The sequence below is a fragment of the Sebastes umbrosus genome, chromosome 3 (assembly GCF_015220745.1).
Source record: "Sebastes umbrosus isolate fSebUmb1 chromosome 3, fSebUmb1.pri, whole genome shotgun sequence".
Lineage (NCBI taxonomy): Eukaryota > Metazoa > Chordata > Actinopteri > Perciformes > Sebastidae > Sebastes > Sebastes umbrosus.
Window position 1 is genome coordinate 21273501 of NC_051271.1, and position 21707 is coordinate 21295207.

Genomic DNA, 21707 nt, shown 5'->3' on the forward strand with positions numbered 1-21707 from the left:
CACTATAATAATAATAATATCATATATATATACACACTTCTGGCTGTGGAAGACTCACCCAGACTCACTATAATAATAATAATATCATATATATATACACACTTCTAGCTGTGGAAGACTCACCCAGACTCACTATAATAATAATAATATCATATATATATACACACTTCTAGCTGTGGAAGACTCACCCAGACTCACTATAATAATAATAATATCATATATACTGTATATATACACTTCTAGCTGTGGAAGACTCACTATAATAATAATAATATCATATATACTGTATATATACACTTCTAGCTGTGGAAGACTCACTATAATAATAATAATATCATATATACTGTATATATACACTTCTAGCTGTGGAAGACTCACTATAATAATAATAATATCATATATACTGTATATATACACTTCTAGCTGTGGAAGACTCACTATAATAATAATAATATCATATATATATACACACTTCTGGCTGTGGAAGACTCACCCAGACTCACTATAATAATAATAATATCATATATATATATATATATATATATATATATATATATACACTTCTAGCTGTGGAAGACTCACCCAGACTCACTATAATAATAATAATATCATATTTATACAGGATACACACTTCTAACTGTGGAAGACTCACTATAATAATAATAATAATATCATATATATATACACACTTCTGGCTGTGGAAGACTCACCCAGACTCACTATAATAATAATAATATCATGTATATATATACACTTCTAGCTGTGGAAGACTCACCCAGACAATAATAATATCATATATATATATATATATATATATATATACACTTCTAGCTGTGGAAGACTCACCCAGACTCACTATAATAATAATAATATCATATATACTGTATATATACACTTCTAGCTGTGGAAGACTCACTATAATAATAATAATATCATATATATATACACACTTCTGGCTGTGGAAGACTCACCCAGACTCACTATAATAATAATAATATCATGTATATATATACACTTCTAGCTGTGGAAGACTCACCCAGACAATAATAATATCATATATATATATATATACAGACGTAGGCAAAATTGTTGGTACCCTTCCGTTAAAGAAAGAAAAACCCACAATGGTCACTGAAATAACTTGAAACTGACAAAAGTAATAATAAATAAAAATTCACTGAAAATGAACTAATGAAAATCAGACATTGTTTTTGAATTATGGTTCAGCAGAATCATTTAAAAAAACAAACTAATGAAACTGGCCTAGACAAAAATGATGGTACCCTTAACTTAATATTTTGTTGCACAACCTTTTGAGGCAATCACTGCAAACAAGTGATTTCTGTAACTCTCAATGAGACTTCTGCACCTGTCGACAGGTATGTTGGCCCACTCCTCGTGAGCAAACTACTCCAGCTGTCTCAGGTTTGAAGGGTGCCTTCTCCAGACTGCATGTTTCAGCTCCTTCCACAGATGTTCAATAGGATTTAGATCAGGGCTCATAGAAGGCCACTACAGAATAGTCCAATGTTTTGTTCTTAGCCATTCTTGGGTGTTTTTATCTGTGTTTTGGGTCATTATCCTGTTGGAGGACCCATGACCTGCAACTGAGACCAAGCTTTCTGACACTGGGCAGCACATTTCGCTCCAGAATGCCTTGATAGTCTTGAGATTTCATTGCACCCTGCACAGATTCAAGACACCCTGTGCCAGATGCAACAAAGCAGCCCCATAACATAACCGAGCCTCCTCCATGTTTCACATTAGGTACAGTGTTCTTTTCTTTGGATGCTTCATTTTTGCGTCTGTGAACATAGAGTTGATGTGACTTGCCAAAAAGCTCCAGTTTTGTCTCATCTGTCCAAAGGACATTCTCCCAGAAGCTTTGTGGCTTGTCAATATGCATTTTGGAAAATTCCAGTCTCGCTTTTTTATGATTTGGTGTCCTCCTCGGTCGTCTTCCATTAAGTCCACTTTGGCTCAAACAGCGACGGATGGTGCAATCTGACACTGATGTACCTTGACCTTGGAGTTCACCTCTAATCTCTTTGGAAGTTGTTCTGGGCTCTTTGGTTACCATTCGTATTATCCGTCTCTTCAATATGTCATCAATTTTCCTCTTGCGGCCACGTCCAGGGAGGTTGGCTACAGTCCCATGGACCTTAAACTTCTGAATAATATGTGCAGCTGTAGTCACAGGAACATCAGGCTGCTTGGAGATGGTCTTATAGCCTTTACCTTTAACATGAAGGTCTATAATGTTCTTTCTGATCTCCTGAGACAACTCTCTCCTTAGCTTTCTGTGGTCCATGTTCAGTGTGGTACACGCCATGATACCAAACAGCACAGTGACTACTTTTCACCCTTTAAATAGGCAGACTGACTGATTACAAGTTTGAAGATACCTGTGATGCTATTTACAGGACACACCTTAGTTTAACATGTCCCTATGGTCACATTATTTTACATCTTTTCTAGGGGTACCATCATTTTTGTCCAGGCCAGTTTCATTAGTTTGTTTTTTAAAATGATTCTGTTGAACCACAATTCAAAAACAATGTCTGATTTTCATTAGTTAATTTTCAGTAATTTTTTATTTATTATTACTTTTGTCAGTTTCAAGTTATTTCAGTGACTATTGTGGGTTTTTCTTTCTTTAACGGAAGGGTACCAACAATTTTGCCTACATCTGTATATATACACTTCTAGCTGTGGAAGACTCACCCAGACTCCTTACTATAATATAATATCATATATATATACACTTCTAGCTGTGGAAGACTCACCCAGACAATAATAATATCATATATATATATATATATACTTCTAGCTGTGGAAGACCCACCCAGACTGCTCATAATAATATCACATATATACACTTATGTTTTCAATAAACAATAATATCACATATACTTACTCACGTTTTATAATAACAAGTCAGATATCTGGAAATCAAAAGGTCTACTACAGGGGTCAGCAACCTACGGCTCTGGAGTCACATGCAGCTCTTTAATTCCTCTCCAGTGGCTCCCTGTGGATTTATAAAAATGGAAATGAATAACTGTTTTTTATTTACATTTTCATTTTTATTTATCATTGTTGTAGGTTTATGGAGTATCAGGGCCACAATGAGGGAAAAAAAGAAATCTGAGACTTCGAGAATAAAGTCATAATATTATGAAAATAAAGTCATAAGTTTATGAGAACAAAGTCATAATATTATGAAAATAAAGTCATAAGTTTATGAGAACAAAGTCATAATATTATGAAAATAAAGCCATAAGTTTATGAGAACAAAGTCATAATATTATGAAAATAAAGTCATAAGTTTATGAGAACAAAGTCATAATATTATGAAAATAAAGTCATAAGTTTATGAGAAAAAGACGTCATTTTATGAGAACAAAGTAGTAGTATTTTATGTCTTATTTTCTTTTTTTCTCGTAAAGTTATGACTTTATTCTCGTAATATTACGACTTTTTTTCTCGTAAAGTTATGACTTTATTCTCTATTGATATTACGACTTTTTTTCTCTTTAATTTATTACTTTATTCTCGTAATATTACGACTTTTTTTCTCCTTAAGTTATGACTTTATTCTCGTACTATTACGATTTTTTTTCTCCTTAAATTACGACTTTATTCTCGTAATATTACAACTTTTTTTTCTCGTAATATTACGACTTTTTTCTCGTAAAGTTATGACTTTATTCTCGTAATATTAAGACTTTTTCTCGTAAAGTTATGACTTTATTCTTGTAAAGTTATGACTTTATTCTCGTAACATTACAACCTTTTTTCTCTTTAATTTATTACTTTATTCTCGTAATATTACGACTTTTTTTCTCGTTAAGTTATGACTTGATTCTCGTAATATTACGACTTTTTTTCTCGTTAAGTTATGACTTTATTCTCGTAATATTAAGACTTTTTCTCGTAAAGTTATGACTTTATTCTTGTAAAGTTATGACTTTATTCTCGTAACATTACAACCTTTTTTCTCTTTAATTTATTACTTTATTCTCGTAATATTACGACTTTTTTTCTCGTTAAGTTATGACTTTATTCTCGTAATATTAAGACTTTTTCTCGTAAAGTTATGACTTTATTCTTGTAAAGTTATGACTTTATTCTCGTAACATTACAACCTTTTTTCTCTTTAATTTATTACTTTATTCTCGTAATATTACGACTTTTTTTCTCGTTAAGTTATGACTTTATTCTCGTAATATTACGACTTTTTTCTCGTAATGTTATGACTTTATTCTGTAAATCTCAGATGTTTTTTCCCTCAATGTGGCCTTAATACTCTGTAATACATCTGCTCTTTGGCCCTCACTGCATTAGACTTATATACTATATACTTAGACTATAAACTGTGTTACCTTCATCACAATGCTCAAATGTTTTGCAGATTTTTTTATTTTTTTTTGCCTAAAATGGCTCTTTTGATAGTTAAGGTTTCTGACCCCTGGTCTACGAGGTCGGTTGGCACAATTCACTCTGCCATATTTCTCTGGTATAATCTATATTAGAATATTCTAGTAAAGAAAAAGGTAATGCCTGCACACCCTTACCAAAAAGAAGTTTATTCAAGTATGCTATTATTAGTATACCTCTTTTAAACTTAAAGTAACAGTATACGTTCAGTTTACTATTTATGTACTTCAGATATACTTAAAAAAGTATACATAAGTACAGTATACTTGGCTCTTACTGACAAGTATACAGAAAAGTCTTCTTGGCTCAGTCAAATTTGATTTATTATCTCACAATGTTGACTTAGTACCTCACAGTTTTGATTTTGCATCTCATAACCCTCATGATGCCAGGAAGAATGATCATGTTCTCATAATTTTTATTGAATTTCTCTTAATTTGAATATCTCAAAACATTGATATACAGTATATCTCACAATTTTGACTTACAATCTCATAACTTTTCTTCAGTTTGTCATAATTCTTACTTTATGTTTCATAGTTATGACTTAGTGTCTAATAAGTTTGACTCAGTAACTGAAAATATTGATATCTGGTGAATTTGACTTATCTCATGACTTAGTGTCTAATACATTTAAGTTATTATGAGTATTTATATTTTTAAAAAACATTTCATCAATTATTTTTTTTTCCTGACAGATATGGGCTTCCATAAGGCAAATATTCAACCTGGATTCATGACACAAGTTTTCACAACTATGTCCAGCTGATTCACTTACGTAGACATTATCTCAATATGAGAATATATAAACAGAAGAAAAGCCCATTTAGAGTTCTGCAAATTCAATAATCTATCCATGGTTCCCCTGTTTATTGATGTCAAGGTGCACAGGCCCGTTCTGCGAGAAGCCCATCTGTGAAGGTTTGTGTCTGCCTGTACTGTCGGTGGACGGGCGATAGCTGTGAAGCTGCGGAGAACAAGTCTGTTGTGGTGTGAAGACACTGCATGCATTAGAGACAACAGGCTGTCATTCCTCCGTCATGGTTTCATACAGAAGTCACAAGGAATATTAACTGTCAGCATGTTTTGTTTCACCCATAATGACATGACTCAACTTTCATATTTAATATAAATGTGTGAATATTTGATGTGTCATAGTTCCTATAGCTCCTCGCTCCCATATGGGACAAGCTTTGATGATGAAAGGAGGACTCCAATCATTTGCATTTACATAAAGTTTGGAGACTTGTGAGAGACAGACTGGTCAGAATTGACGCAGCAGAAGCCGGGATCTTGACTTTTAGTCCCGAGTATGAGTAACGCTCCAAGAATGCTGGATCCCACAATTCCCATTGCTCCTCTCGGCAACAGGCTCCCAGTTTGTAACACCATCAGGGTTTATTTTTTCAGACCTAACAAAACCCTTCCAGAGACACAAAAGACATTATACAACTCTGTATGTAGTTCAGTGTTTCCCAATCTTTCTTCCTGGGATCCACTTTTTAAAAATGACAAACCATCGCGACCCAATTCACAACAGGCCTTATATCCATGAATCGTGAGAAGAGTGAATTTGTGCGTAAATGAACGTGCCTGAGCATTTTTGCATCAATGTATATTATGTTGAATAGTATACATTGAAGCCATTTTGAAGAGATATACGTTTGATAAATCACAACTTTGTTTTATACAGGTGCTATTGAAAATATATGTTAAATACTTTAAAAATGAGATCAAATAAATGCATTTAGGTAGAGTTAACAGGCTCCCGTTTTTTCCCCCTCTCATCAGTAAAACAAACTGAATGTACGCTAGCCTTTCATAGTAGATGAAATGTTATATAAGTAGGCTACAATTATCAGAACAATATCAACAATCATGCGGCTCAAAGGTGTACTGCAGATATAAATATTAAATAAAAGATTATGGAAGAAATTCTGCAAATTTATTTGGCAATCCTAATGAAATCTCCTGTCTTTGGGAATGACTGAGTCGAGTAGTTAGTCTCCATGACTAGTAAACTTATATGTGTAAAATGGGTGAAATGTCCCTTTAAATTCTGTTTTCAAACTCAAAAATGATGCACTGTAATACAACAAGAAAAACATAATTAAGACTTCAGAGTCAAAATACTCAGAAATTTTATTTTTACTGTAAAAAAGTTAACATAAATATTTACATAAATCAAAATACTGAAAAAAAAGTTGAAATAAAACTATGAATCTATGTTGTGATGTCCCCACAGCTGCAGTGACAACAAACTGCTCTTCTGTTTTCTCAGAGGTTGACACTTGACAGCGCGCATCACATGACGTACGTGCGTGGTGTGTATACTCTTCTTTCGTGTGTTTAGGATCGGCCACATTACACTTCTGTCCTGGAAAATATTCGCTCCATCTCCCGTTCATTTCCAATCAAGACTGTATGATTGATGAATACCAGCCTGCGTTTCTGTAACTTGCAGGTCACAGTTCAAGATAACAATGTGGGTGTGGAACAATTTCATTCAACAGAAGACTAATGTGGCTGTGCCTTTTACAGTGTTAATTTGGTTTTAAAGGGGCAGGGGGCAGACTGGCAGAGGCCTGCTCCAGAAAGGCCAGTGGTCCAGGAGGAGGGAGGTCTGAGGGTTTGCGGTGCTGAACGCTCACATCCTCCAGCACTTGTTGCCAGTGGTGCAGTTTGGACAAGTGTTTCTGAACCAGCAATTCTTTCCTCTGTAGCTCATTACGTAACTCTGACACATCCTGAAGTGAGAAGAAAAAAATGTAGGTGAGAAGAGAGAAGGCACATTAACAAATGGAGGGGAAATAAATAAACACTGACAGCATATCACAGATTCAGGTCTAAGAGATAAATAAGAATGCAAGTATCAGTATATAGTTTACCTCTTTCACCACCTGCTCTGGTTTCTGCACAGATAACTGAAGCCTTTTCTGTAAGAAGAAGCACTCTGTCTGTCGAGCCACGTCCAGGAACTTCTGTATGCACTGGTCAACACCTGCAATCAACAGACAAATAGATTAACATTGATATACAGCGATAAACCAAAACTACCATAAACAACAACAACAAATAATATATTAAAGGCTTCACTCACCGGTTCGTATCTCCTCCTGATCAGTTCCATTAACGTAGTCTTGGCTTACCAAGGATGCAAAACACGCCTGAAGAATAAATGCACAGATGACAACATGAGTAAATTTGCCTTTTTCTAAATGAGTGGCTCAACATCCGGCTCTTTAGGGGTTGAGTTCAGGTGGTTTTGTAGCCCTCTAGTCCATGACTTGATGCATAAGGATGACAACTAGCAGGTCCTGAAGGAGAGGCTGTGTCAAGTGATGTTTTGCCATGAAAATCTGTTTCATCTTGACTGATACTGTACCAGCTTTCTAACCTATGTAATTGGGCATAGAAACATACAGCAGCCGAAATCGCTGTGGTCAAGAGCAGCTTTCAGTTTCATGTTGCCACTATCTGAAAATCAGCTGGACAAGTACAAGAGAATAAAATATTATACAAGCGAATCAAATGTAAACTGAAATCCGCACACAAGGAGGACGGTCTGCAGGACAGATAATAATGCACATAGTGCACTTTCATAGACTAAGCTACTGGAGTTACCCTGCACTATACTCATTTTAACAGTCTCTTCTGCCCTATATTCACTTTTTTAATAGTCCTGCATCACAGTTGGTACCCTGCACTATATTCAGTTTTAACCATTTTCCTCATCTCCTTGTATTTTTATATCTGGTATATTTTTTTGTACTTTGTACTACTAACTTTTTTACTGCCTTTTTACTAACATGTTTTGCACTATAGAACTGTAATGCTGGAAACTTGAATTTCCCTCGGGATCAATAATGTTACTATCTATCTATCCATCTATCCATCTATCTATCTCTACATCCATCCATCCATCCATCCATCCATCCATCTATCTATCTATCTCTACATCCATCCATCCATCTATCTATCTATCTATCTCTACATCCATCCATCCATCTATCTATCTATCTATCTATCTATCTATCTCTACATCCATCTATCTCTCTCTCTCTACATCCATCCATCCATCTATCTATCTATCTATCCATCTCTCCATCTATCTATCTATCCATCTCTACATCCATCCATCTATCTATCTATCTATCTATCTATCTATCCATCTCTCCATCTATCTATCTATCCATCTCTACATCCATCCATCTATCTATCTATCTATCCATCCATCCATCTATCTACATCCATCCATCCATTCATCTATCTATCCATCTCTCCATCTATCTATCTATCCATCTCTACATCCATCCATCTATCTATCTATCTATCTATCTATCTATCTATCCATCTCTACATCCATCCATCTATCTATCTATCTATCTCTCCATCTATCTATCCATCTCTACATCTATCTATCTATCTATCTATCTATCTATCTATCTATCCATCTATCTATCTATCTATCTATCTCTACATCCATCTATCTATCTATCTATCTATCTATCTATCTATCCATCCATCCATCCATCCATCCATCCATCCATCCATCCATCCATCTACATCCATTCATCTATCCATCTATCTATCTATCTATCTATCTATCTATCTATCCATCCATCTCTCCATCCATCTCTCCATCCATCCATCCATCCATCCATCCATCTACATCCATTCATCTATCCATCTATCTATCTATCTATCTATCTATCTATCTATCCATCCATCTCTCCATCCATCTCTCCATCCATCCATCCATCCATCTATCCATCCATCTATCTATCTATCTAATTAAGTGTGAGATTAAAGAGATGTAGTCTTGGCTGCAGCACCCAGAGTAAAGGGAAACCAAACTAGCTAGGTTATTGTGATGGTGTGTAGCTAGTTGCTATTGTTTGTGTTTAGGATGTTTAGTGTTGATAGAGGAGGCTGTAGAGCTGGAGTCAGGTTAGGATGCCTGAAGATGTGAAGAGAGTCAGCCTGAAAGTAGCATTAGCTCATTTACTTTAGCATTATCTAGTATTATATTGTAGAGTAATCTAAGCATGATTTACTCAGTAAAGACGTGGTAAGATCAGATGTGTTTCTTTCATAGCCCTCTCATGTGATGCTGCAGTATCTTAGCAACAGCAGTGAGTTAACGTTAAACATCACCTAGCAGCTAACGTATCTTAGCAACAGCTAGCACACTCCGCTACCGGAAGCTGGTCTCCTACCTCGAAGGAAGCCTCCAGCTCATCCACCAGCGTGTTGTTCCCCGGGGGTCTGGTAGCGGTACCGGGGAAGCCCGGCTGGCCCGGTCCACCGGGAGCCCCGCCGGGATGAGCACCGGGCGGCTGCTGGCCGGAGAACATCCCGCTCAGTGACGACGACATCTTGATCTGTCGACCGGTCTGCACATGCGCAGAGAGAGGATGAAGCCTGTGGACAAAACCAGCTCTCATGTGTCTGATGGTCTGGGGCTGATTTTCATGTTTTTGTTGGTTTCAGGTAAGAGTCATCAGTAGTTCCCAACCTGGAGGCCAGGACAGACAAATGTATATGTATAATAATCTGTGCAATAACTCAACTGTGCAATAATCTATCATTTATAGTGCATTTATACTGTACTTTTCAAGAAATATTCTTATTTATTTCTTATTTATACCATTCTTCGCTATTTCGCTCCACACGTGCATGCGCGCACACTACACACTGCAGAAGACTTAGTAGCTCTGAGAATATCTGGTGAATGTACAGTGGACGTTTGTGCAGAAATAAATGCTGCAGCTCCTCCAGACCAACAGAGGTTTTCCGTGTCTTGTGAATTGACGGGGCTCTGCAGCCAGAAAAGTTATCGTCTCCGACCGGGTGCCGGTGTCTCCCCTATTCTCTCCGGCCGCGGTCGGGAGGCTGAGGCACGAAAAGCCAGCACTAGGATCAGCAGTGATTCATGGAGAGACCTTCGTCTGGTCAGCCAACATTACTGCCAAGCAGCTGAAATATAGAGTGATATTGTGGTTTTAGCTGACATGTGTCGCCTCACTGTTTTGAGCGATGCTCGTTCATGTCTATGTAGAGCGAGCACAAGCGCAAGCCCGACGTTGACTTTCGTTGACTTAACGATCACAGGTGTCGCTGTTAACAAGCATTTCTGATTCTTACAAACAGTCCCTTTAAACACTTAATAGATCGCACTTCTCAATAAAGTATTATTGATTAAGGAAATACTCAGAATACTTGCATTCTTATTAATCTTGCATTTTTTTTTGTCTAACAACCCTCCAGGGACTTGAAACGTGGCATTCTCCAGGCAGCATATTACAGAAAATAATTACAGTAATGTAATGTACACAGTTTGTATGTCTCTATCAAGAATGTTAGACATAGTAAAGAAAAACAGAGAGATAGTTTAGCAAAGTACTTGACAACAGTGCATCCCATAAACACCCATCTGTTAAACAAGTATATTCGATAGTCATGAGAGAAGCGCGTACACACACACACACACACACACATCAAGAAGACTCATTCATAAATCACTGTCATTAACAAACTAAGAGCATATACTCGTGATATATAGTGGATACTTTCACGGCTTTAGGCTTTTACAAATCATTCATCTGAATCAATTTAAAAAGGAAAAAAACCCTTTGGTTGAATGAACTCCTCTCAACTCATGCAGGGACACAAGCAGCCTTGTTTTAAGGAGTCACAAGAGAAAAAGGTTTTAGATGATAGTGATGCTTCCAACTTTGTGGCAACAGTTTGTGGAGGAGACTTCCCTGTTTTCCACATGACAATGCCCTCTCGCACAATGAGAGGTCCATAAAGAAATGGGTTTCAAAGTTTGATGTGGAAGAACTTGACTGGCCTGCGGGATGAACTCCGAATAACAGCCTTCAACCTCACTAATGTGTGGCGGTACTGATTCTCCAGCCTTCAGCCCAAGGTAAAAGCCTGACCTTCCCAGCCACATCAAAATACAAAAACAAAAACGTATTTGGAAGAAATTATGAGAAAGATGCCCCCTTAATTTTTTTATTAACAAATGCCTCTTCAAATTTAATAAACAAAAGTCTCTTTAATTATAACAAATTAGGGTCTTCAATAATAATACAATATTAATAATTTAATTAATAATTTAACTTGAATATTATTTTGGTTTCCCATTTTCCACTTTTAACAGTTTTCCCCAAAATTGTAGCGTATAAAAAAATGCTGGTGTGCACAAATGAACATAATAAAGCCTGTAGGTGCTTGGCTAATGTTTCCACAATGGTAACAAGGTTTTCCTTATAGTAAGTAATCTGGCTTTTAGCAACTTCCCAGTGGCAGACAACCCTATTTCCCCTAACGACCATCAATATAATATGTACGAGGTGTGAGCTTGATGTCTGCACTGGTCTTTAGGAAGTTCAGAATGCCCCAGGTGTCCCATTTTCTACCTCTTTTATGCCTTGAAGAAGGGCGTCGTCACACCCTGATTGGCCAAAGGGGAAAATGCACCCAGCTGCTCCCAACTATCACTCAGGAGCCACGCACCACATCCTGCACAACAGGTGATATGAATCATTTGCTAATTATCTCAGGAGTCAGCCAAAATTAATGTGGAAAAAAATACGTTTCACGAAAGAGAATGAAGACACAATCCCCAGAAAATGTGTGACTGCTACAGATGCTTTTGTGGCTGAATGGGAGTAAATCCCTGCAGCCAGGTTCCTAAATCTGGTGGTAAACCTTTTAAAGAGTTACAGCAGCACATTAAGGGTTTTGGTGTCCACATACTTTTGACCAAGTAGTGTGCATCCATGTTGTGTCGACAGCAGAAATAGAGATAACCACAGAGATAACAAATGTGTCACACACATAATTAATTCTAGAGTTTATTTTATACAACATACAAATGATGTCAGCTATGCAGTAACTACAGCGCTTCAGTGGGGAGACACTGAGCCTGCATTACATTGAGTGGCCTCTTACATTGATGCATTAGCTGTGTGTAAACATCAAAGTCGTCCGATTGGTTTACAAAAATACAGCCATTTTCAGCGCTCTTCCATGGATGATATAGAGGTGAAGTCCGCCCCCTGCCGGTGGACCCCATGGAACCTTAATTTGGAAAAAATAAGTAAAGTAGTCAACGACAAGACATATTTTTTTGATCCCATTTGAATTGCGCCATGAATCACACATAGGATGTTTGTCAATTTAAAAGATAGTTTTGAAAGGCAAGAAAGTCAAAGTTTGTCGTAAGTGCGTAATCCTCACACAATATACGTCACCAACACTAGCTAGCTAACTTGAATATGTTCCACACACAGATGAAACGTTATCTTACCTGATGTGTTTTATCCAGCGACTCCTGGTCTTTTTATCAGCCGGGAAACGAAAGAACGAGCGAGACCCGTTGCTCGTGTGAGTACATCCCAGCATGAAACACACAGACATCGCGGCTTCAGAGAGAGACGTCACTTACGCGACTTATTACATGTTTTCACATTCTTATACTTCAACAGTTTTACAATAAACTGCAACTTTCTTGACTTGCAAAATCATCTTTTAAATTGTCAAACATCATAGAAGAAGAAGCTCACAGTCAGAGTCTTGTTTCCAATGTGATATTTGTGTTAATCTCTCAGCCAGTGTGGGCCAGTCCAGCAACAAACTCCACCAGCGTACGCGTTGGTCTTCCAGACATGCCTTTTCTCAGGTAGGGAACTTCATCTTTGTTACTCATCACACCTGCGATGTCCAGATGGGCCCAATGAGGAACTGTAACAAACTCTCTCAGGAATGCAGCTGCTGTGCATGCACCGCCAGAACTAGAAAGGAAATCAACAGTCAGATTCAGTTAAATAAAGCCATGATAAGCAGGATACTCATGGGTCCTGTTCTTCACATGTGGCTTAACTAGTTCAGGTTAACCTGCTCTTATCAGGCTAAAATAATCCTGTTTATTCTCATCCCACTAATTTCAATCAATCAGTCAATCTAACTTTGTTTGTATAGCCCCTTTCATACAGGTAGGTGCAGTTCAAAGTGCTTCACAGATGACTGACAAACCAAAAATAAGACAGAACAAGTGTGGATCGTGAAAACAACAGAAAAGAGAAAACAATTCAGCAATAACATGACAATGTGATAATTTGAGACCAATGCACGCGAGACAATGAAACGATAAAAATGTAATGAAATAAAATTAAAAGCTATAATAACAGTAATAGTAGTAAAAACAATGTGAAGTAAAAACTAGATTAATAGAATAACAATCAAATTTAATTCAATTATAAAACTTAAATACAATACAATAAGTGATTAATAAAATAACAATAAAATAGAATACAATTATAAAACTTAAATAAAAGAAGTGATTAATAAAATAACAATAAAAAAGGACAAAATAAAAAAATACAATAAAATAGGTGACATGTATATAGTTTTGAGGAAAAATCAGACTCGTGTTAAATCGTCAACTCTGTAATCTGGATAACTCGGTTATCCACGTATGAAGAACCTGCACTCATAGATATAAAACATTTATATCTATGCCTGCACTGCTCTGATGTCTGAAGAAGGAGCTGCAGGCGCCCACTGAGTGTAGTGAGATACGTACCGGCTGTTGCCGATGTTGTTGAGGTCAGCCAGCTGGCTGTCAGTCACCTGTCTGGTGTAGTGCTGGAACAGAGGCATCCGCCACACTCTGTCACCTGTCACAACACTAGCCTACACACACACACACACACACACACACACACACACACACACACCATTAGTCAACACAGGAGTTGATGGACTGAGATGATGTCAGTGTGTTTATTGTGCGTTCACGGTACCTTGTGCAGCTGCTCCCAGAGCCAGTCAGAGTTTGTAAACACTCCAGTTGCTGCTGAGCCAAGAGCTACATCCATCGCACCTTGGAGACAAAAGAAGTCACATTTTAATATTTACCAATTACATTTGCAAATCTTTCTATCAGCCTAAGGTGGCTCTCACACCTGTAGTTCAGTTCAGTCGGTCCATAACAACTCTAATCCTCTAGTTCTGGTCCATTTCATGTTCACACAATGACTTATTATTACAAACAAACCAAAAGCTGTAAACATGAAAAAACATGCCATGCAACAAAAGCCCCCAGCGAGATTTGAACTGGGGATGTTGTGGTTATACTACTGTATATGCACTGGGGGTGGGAAACACCAGAGGCCCCGCGATATGATATCATCACGACACTCGTCATCTTATTTGAAACAGTTTGTGATATGCTGAGTATTGCGATAAGATATATTGCGATTTATTACCTTTTTTCAACTGCAGATTATAAAGTTTATAAACATCTGTTTTATTTAATAAAATAGTTTTCCCTCTGTTCATCTCAGAGTTTTCATTCACATATCTTGAGGTCAGAGGTCAAGGGACCCTTTTGAAAATGGCCATTCCAGTTTTTCCCCGCCAAAATTTGGCACAACTTTGGAGTGTTATTTAGTATTCTTCCTGACAAGCCAACATGACAGACAATGATACCAATGGATTCCTTAGGTTTTTAGTTTTTCTGTATTTTAGTTTCATATGATACCAGTATCTTCACACTAGCTTTAAGACTGAGCCCGCTACAACCCCTGAAAGACAGACAAAGCAGCCGGATTGTTAAGAGGTTAATAGTTTATATAATAAAAGTTGGATACTTGACGTCTGTGTATCGATACAATATTGACACGCAAAATATTGCGATACTATGCTGCATGAATTGTTTCCCCCACCGCCAATATGCAGCTTGACCTAGACGAGTGAATGTTCCCTCACACACCTCTGTTTAAACTCCTCCTTACTTTCTGATTTATCTGGGGAAATTCCTGAAGTCACTTCCTCACGTGTTTCCATGATTAGATATAGACTGATTTTACATCATTAAACAGATCACTTTCTTGACAGTTTCTTCCTTGAGAACCAGCTTTTCAGGTGGTCTCAGTCTGATTGTTTGGTCCCCATCTAAAAGTCAACTGACAGCAACCAGAGTTTCTTTGAATCATACCAAACTAAAGTCAAGTTGAATTTTAAAACCAGTCTCATAACATGATGTTAATTTGATGTAAAGATAAAAAAAAAAAAAACATCAGTTGTTTTTTGTCACCAATATCAGTGTGTAAATAAATCCATTGAAAAATCCCACCTGTTAGCGTAGCAACATTGACGATGGCTCTGGGGTTGAAGGTGTGTCCGTAACACAGAGCGTCAGCGAGAACCAGTCGGCCCTCTGCATCTGTATTATCAACCTGGACAGAAGAATAAACCTGTTCATCATCTGTACACATATGAGAAGGAGAAGGAGAAGGAGAAGAAGAAGAAGAAGAAGAAGAAGAAGAAGAAGAAGAACTTATAGAGCACAGTAGATGCTAAAATATACAAGTTATATTAAAAACAGAGGCTATTAAGAATAATATAAATTAAGAGAATTAGTAAAAAAATAAATAAAACATAATAATAAAAAGAATGACATTAATAATAAATTAACAATTTACATCTAAGTGCAAACACATCACACTCACGTAACCCACCTGGATTGTTTTTCCATTTTTGGCCGTGACAACATCACCTGGTTTAGTAGCTTTTCCACTGGGCATGTTCTCACACAGGGGAGCCAGACCTGATTTGTTGTAACCAGACAGGTTAAGAGATTTGTTTTCAAATTACATTTTTCTATTTGTCAATAATAAGTACATGAACAGTGATTCAAAGTTATAAAAACATTAAAAAAAAGTCAACACTTTTTTTTTTTTTATGGACTGGATATTTATAAAGACTACTAATTTGTAATATATGATAGAAAAATTATGTTGGAAGTTCCATATTTCCGAAAAAGCTCACCAATAATGTTGATCGGCAGTTTCAGAGCTGCTGCTGTGACGATAGACGCACACACGGTGGCAGCTCCTCCCATATCAGCTCTCATTGCATCCATAGAGGAAGACGGCTTCAGAGAAATACCACCACTACCGGCAAACAGAGGGAGGGGACAAAACAGCGTTAATGTAATGCTTTTATGTAATAAGGTAATGGGCTGAGAATGTGTATTATTATGGTTTACCTGTCAAAGGTGATGCCCTTGCCCACTAAGAGCAGCGGGGCCTGCTGGCTGTCAGGAGCACCGTTGTAATGCAGCTCCAGGAAGACAGGCGGCTCCTCTGAGCCTCGAGTCACGCTGAGAAACGCTCCCATCTGCTGCTCCTCGATCCAAGCCTGAGATCTACACAATCACATCAACTATTAGACAAAGAACGCTCTTCCTTCACTTGCTCTTCAGAGCACAAAGGAGGATCAATAATCATACCAGACCTACTATTTTAAGTAGAGCTGCAACAATTAATCAATTAGTTCTCAACTATTAAATTAAATTAATTTCCAACTATTTTGATAATCAATTAATTGGTTTGAGTCATTTTTTAAGACAAAAAAAGTCGCAATTCTCTGATTCCAGCTTCTTAAATGTGAATATTTTTTCTGGTTTCTTTACTCCTCTATGACAGTAAACTGAATATCTTTGAGATGTGGATAAAACCAGACATTTGAGGAAGTCATCTTGGGCTTTTGGAAACACTGATTGACATTTTATAGACCAAACAAATAACTATCAGATTAATCAAGAAAAATAATTGATAGATTAATCAACGATGAAAATAATCATTAGTTGCAGCCCTAACTTTAAGTGATAGAATATTTAGATTTAACTGTTAACAAGAGTTGTTTATATAATGAATCCATTTGTTTTCCGGTTTACAATCATTTGGTCTTTATAATATAAAGAAAAAAAGGCCCATCACCGTCTCCTAGATCTGAAGGCAGCATCTTTAAATTGCTTGTTTTATCCGACAAAACAAAGACATTCAAATTCAGCAAATCCTCAAAACTGAAACGCTGGAACTAGAGGATATTTGACGTTTCAGCTTGAAAAATGATTTCTAATCAGTTAATCTACTAATTGTTTCACCTCTAGATTGACAGTTTTCCGGCCCAATAAATGCTCAAAGCTTTCAGAATACTGTAGATCTAAAATGTTTTCTGATGACATTACAGAGTATACATTTAAGCCAAAATATAAAAACACATACCAAAATGATCCAGTTCAATATTTAACTTCACACCAAGCAAAAACGTTTCCCACAACATCTGGCAACACTATCAGAAGCAGTTCAATTATGAGTCCCAAAATGTGACAAATCTAAATACTGTATTTCACAACATGTCTTTGTTGAATGCTTTGTTGTTTTTTTCTGAGTCATAATTGGGACAGAATGATGAATGATGCACAAACCTCTTATGTATTGTGACTCGTTCAGCATGCGGCGCTAATTTCTCTTCGATGGTGTTGGCAAAAGCAGTAGGAGTGATTTGATTGGCCGGAGCTTCCATGAGGAACCGGGCCAGGTTTTGGCCTTCTGCATACATGACTCCTTTCTGCCAACCGACCGAGTCAGCACTGAGAACAAATACACACAGACATGTATATACATATATATATATATATATATATTAGCATGATGCTGCATACATCTGTAGTAGCAGCTTTGTGCTGCAGCTCATCTGTTAGTCTACCTGCCATGAAGCTGTGTGGTTACTTTGGTCTTCTTCTTGGATTTGAGCTGGTCATACTGGAACAAACCCAGAGCGGCGCCTTCTGCTGCCGACTGGGTGTCACCGCAGCCGTCCACCTCCACGTGGTTCACCTCCAGGTCCTGAAGCACACGACAGCCAGCTGAACACACACAGACAGATACACAGTTATCAGCAAGCTACTAACTCCAGTAAGATAAGATAGGAAGACCTTATTGTCCATTACATTACATGAAATGTAGCCAGCACTAAGACGAGCAGAGACGAGTGTCTTACCTGACACTGCCTGTCTGATGTTCTCCTTGCCGGTGTTCCAGTTCTCTAACCCACACACATCTGCGCTGGCCTTACCCAGCCCGACTACTGCTACACATGGGAAGTCCTGAAGAGGACACAAGGAAGATTCAATTACTCCGATGTTGTCAAGAGACCGGGTTTGTCTTAATCTAATGTCTAGGGCTGCCCCCTCGTAGTCGGTTAATCGGTCATTTTGGTCTCAGTCAACTAAGAGGGAGCAGCCCTAGACATTAGATTAAGACAAACCCATTCTCTAAGATTTCTTCAGTCGATTAGTCGTTTTATGTTTTTTTCATGCTGAATGACTCATTTCCAAAAACTTATGAGCACATCTCTGGAAAACACAAGATTTAAAGTGGTGCGTTTGTGTGATTCTTGACTCAGTTTTACAGATCTGTCGATTAATGTTGTATTTTGGAGGGATTATTGTTAATTTCTATCAATTCTTGAGTGGTCAAAAAGGGTTAAATTTAGCACCAAATCTGTGCAACAAATGGTATCAACCCAAAAATTGCTGCAGCAACTTATGACACATAATAGATATTGATTAGTCGACAAAATCGTATAAGTTCACTAAGAATTTCTTTGGTTTTTGGCCCTTCTAATGTCACTCCTTGTTACCTTGTGGATTCCATAAAATATTCTGCTTTTGCCCTTCTTGAGAGCCGGTCCAGAGCTGGAGGGAACAAAACAAAACCAGTTTAGAACCAACAAATTAGTCAGAGACACAGTGTCAGTGTGATATCCATTAGGAATGCACCAGTACTGCATGTTTTTGTCTTGTTTACACGTCCATCCAATTTTTTTATCAAAGAGGGTAAACTAAATATTACAACGTTAGCCTAGAGTTGAATCAACAACTCTCTAAAACGGTTTTAACAAAAACTGATCATGACTTCCATGAAGGGAGGATTTATTGCAGGAGCGTTGTATTAGACTGCATTTGTTTTTGCTAGGAGTACCTCCTAAACTGAGTGTTTATTGCTATCATCACAATGACAAGGCGTATTACTGGCAGCTCACAGATGTCACAGACTCACATTTTCAGCAGTTCAGAGAGTTTCCCAGACAGAGTTTGGTCAAAACCTGCGGCTGCTTTTGTCAGATGAAGGTCGCCCTCCTCTCCTTCCTTCTCAAACACTCCCAGCACCAGACCCTGCAGACACACAGGAACACAGTAGGAACCCCATCAGTCCCACGAAGCCATCTATAATATAATATCTAACTGGTCTATCTCTCTGTCCATTAACATATCAATAACTCTGGTCTTTATAAGCAAAATGAGCTATTGTGCTTGTAACCCCTCTATGCGTGTTATTAAGGCGATCCAATTGATGTGAGCATTTCATCTATTTTATTTATTGGTTATGAGGCTGTTGTAAGATCGCAGTTTCTGCCAGTTTCACCTCAAACCTCACAGATTACACTGACTAGTTGTGTTACTGTTCTGCAATGAGATATCATATTTGACACCTTCACAAGTCTGATAAAATTGCATTTTGTAACTTGTTTTTTTTCTAGGTGAACCCACATTACACACATTACCCCACATAAATCTTGGATGCAACACTTCACATCAAATAAATCTTTAGGAAGCAGTCAGCTGGTAGTACCAATTGTTTTTTAATTCATTGTATTTTATTCTCTTAATTGATTTCATTCTAGTTTTTATTGCTTATTGTTTTTTATTACATGTCATATTACTATTATTTGCCTATGTATGTGTTTGAAATGTGCTATATAAATAAAGCTGCCTTGCCTTCAGTATCAAACAGCCCTGGTTATTCAGAAAAAAGAATAATAAGTGAAATACATCCATATTTGAAGCTAATAAAAGACTTTAAGAGGCTGATGAATGGAAATAAGTTGTCACAGTTGTTGACACTCAAAGATAAACACACACAAACACATGGATGCTCTCAAAAACAAATACAGAAAACTGATGTAACAGACTACCTGTCAGCTGGTGTTGATGTATATAACAGCTTCTTACCTTTCTCTGGTTCAGGTGAGTCTGTGACGCAGAAAACGACCTGCAGTATTTAGTCCGCACCGCCGTCTGCACGGTTCTCCTCAGAAGAAGCATTGTCATCTGTTGTACATATAAAAACCCCGAAACAAACTGTAATCTCAGAGATTTAGAGGTCGCTTACATGTGGAAAACAGGGAATGGGTCGACCTGACAGCGTCGCGGTTTTCATACGTCACCAAAACGAGACAGAATGGAGCTTTGTCGCCACGTGGTAGCAGCAGCGAGGAGCTGCAGCTACAAAACATAAAACCAGAACTAGTGACATAAACCATCAGTTAACCAGTGGTGGAAAGAAACTAAGTACATTTACTCAAAGACTGAACGTAAGTACAATTTTGAGGTACTTAACAATATACTCCACAATATAAAATATAAACTTTGCATAGAGTTTATATTTTATATTGTGGATGGTGTATTTGTTTTTGTACCGGCGGTATTGTACTGGATGTTCTGCTGGTGTGTGTGTGCGTTGGAGGGGGGGGATGTGCATGAGACTGCGCTGTGCGCAGGACCCTGGGAAGTGTGTGAGGTTTTTATGTTGTTTTTATGAGACGTGTATATGACCATATGAATTTGCCCTTGTGGGATAATAAAGTTGACCTTTGACCTTTTAACTTTAATTTATAATTCCATTTTCTTTAAATGTATACTTCTACTCCACAACATTTCAGAGGGAACTATTGTAGGCTACTTTTTACTCCACTACATTTATCCTATCTAACAACATTAGAATCACATTAATAATAAAAATATAATCAATTATTATATATTATATAAATTCTAATGTGTTATTATAGATTAAGATATGATTTATTGATTCTCAGGGGTAAATTAACGAGCTTCCCAGCAGTAGGCTATATAAGTAATTAAAACTTTAAAAAAAACGTTACATTAAAATCAACTTCTCCTTCACCAGCAGCAACATTAAAATTATGTATACATTAATGCATCAATAAATATAATAGCCATCATGAATATGATATACATTATTCTGAAATGGACCATTCTGCATAATAAGTAGGCCTACTTATAGTTTGATGCTGATACCTACTGTATGTATTTTTACTTTGACTGCATGATTTTTACTTGTAGGCTAACAGAGTATTTCTACACTGTGGTATTGCTACTTAATGAATTAATACTTAATAATCTAACTCCGCAACAGCAAATTTAATGAATGTGTTTTACAAGTTAGAGCCCACAGAAAGTCTGAAAAAAGGAAGTAACCGTATGTGTTGCATGCATTCTGTCAAACTCAGATTCAACATGTCACATAATTTACACCTAATAGTTATAATTAATTTGCAAAATATTTACCAAGACAATTAATTCAATTCCAAGAGACAAA

The 21707-nt window shown here is 37.1% G+C and overlaps 2 protein-coding genes across 2 annotated transcripts; both read right to left on the minus strand.

Annotated features, from left to right (window-relative positions):
• Positions 1-6557: 6557 nt before the first annotated feature.
• Positions 6558-9890, minus strand: med28 (mediator complex subunit 28). Its single transcript, XM_037765195.1, has 4 exons — positions 9660-9890; positions 7541-7607; positions 7329-7441; positions 6558-7187 (listed from the first exon to the last, which is right to left on the minus strand). The coding sequence occupies exons 1-4, from the start codon at positions 9885-9887 to the stop codon at positions 6984-6986; spliced, it is 612 nt and encodes a 203-aa protein (XP_037621123.1). The 5' UTR covers positions 9888-9890; the 3' UTR covers positions 6558-6983.
• Positions 9891-12283: 2393 nt separating this feature from the next.
• On the minus strand, positions 12284-20558 carry lap3 (leucine aminopeptidase 3). Its single transcript, XM_037765194.1, has 14 exons — positions 20321-20558; positions 19368-19483; positions 18949-19003; positions 18307-18412; positions 18013-18172; positions 17732-17896; positions 16508-16666; positions 16288-16412; positions 15978-16066; positions 15593-15695; positions 14259-14338; positions 14039-14148; positions 13020-13247; positions 12284-12534 (listed from the first exon to the last, which is right to left on the minus strand). Exons 1-13 carry the CDS (start codon positions 20417-20419, stop codon positions 13061-13063), a joined length of 1554 nt encoding a protein of 517 aa, XP_037621122.1. The 5' UTR covers positions 20420-20558; the 3' UTR covers positions 12284-12534; positions 13020-13060.
• Positions 20559-21707: the final 1149 nt, after the last annotated feature.

Coding starts and splice junctions, on each gene's coding strand:
- med28 (XM_037765195.1), bottom strand. CDS start 9,887: ATGAGAGCTGGTTTTGTCCACAGGCTTCATCCTCTCTCTGCGCATGTG. Junction 7,608..9,659: donor AGCTGGAGGCTTCCTTCGAG/GTAGGAGACCAG, acceptor TTTATTCTTCAG/GCGTGTTTTGCATCCTTGGT. Junction 7,188..7,328: donor CAGAGCAGGTGGTGAAAGAG/GTAAACTATATA, acceptor TTCTCACTTCAG/GATGTGTCAGAGTTACGTAA.
- lap3 (XM_037765194.1), bottom strand. CDS start 20,419: ATGACAATGCTTCTTCTGAGGAGAACCGTGCAGACGGCGGTGCGGACT. Junction 18,173..18,306: donor CATCAGACAGGCAGTGTCAG/GTAAGACACTCG, acceptor GTGTGTGTTCAG/CTGGCTGTCGTGTGCTTCAG. Junction 15,696..15,977: donor AAAATGGAAAAACAATCCAG/GTGGGTTACGTG, acceptor TCTTCTGTCCAG/GTTGATAATACAGATGCAGA.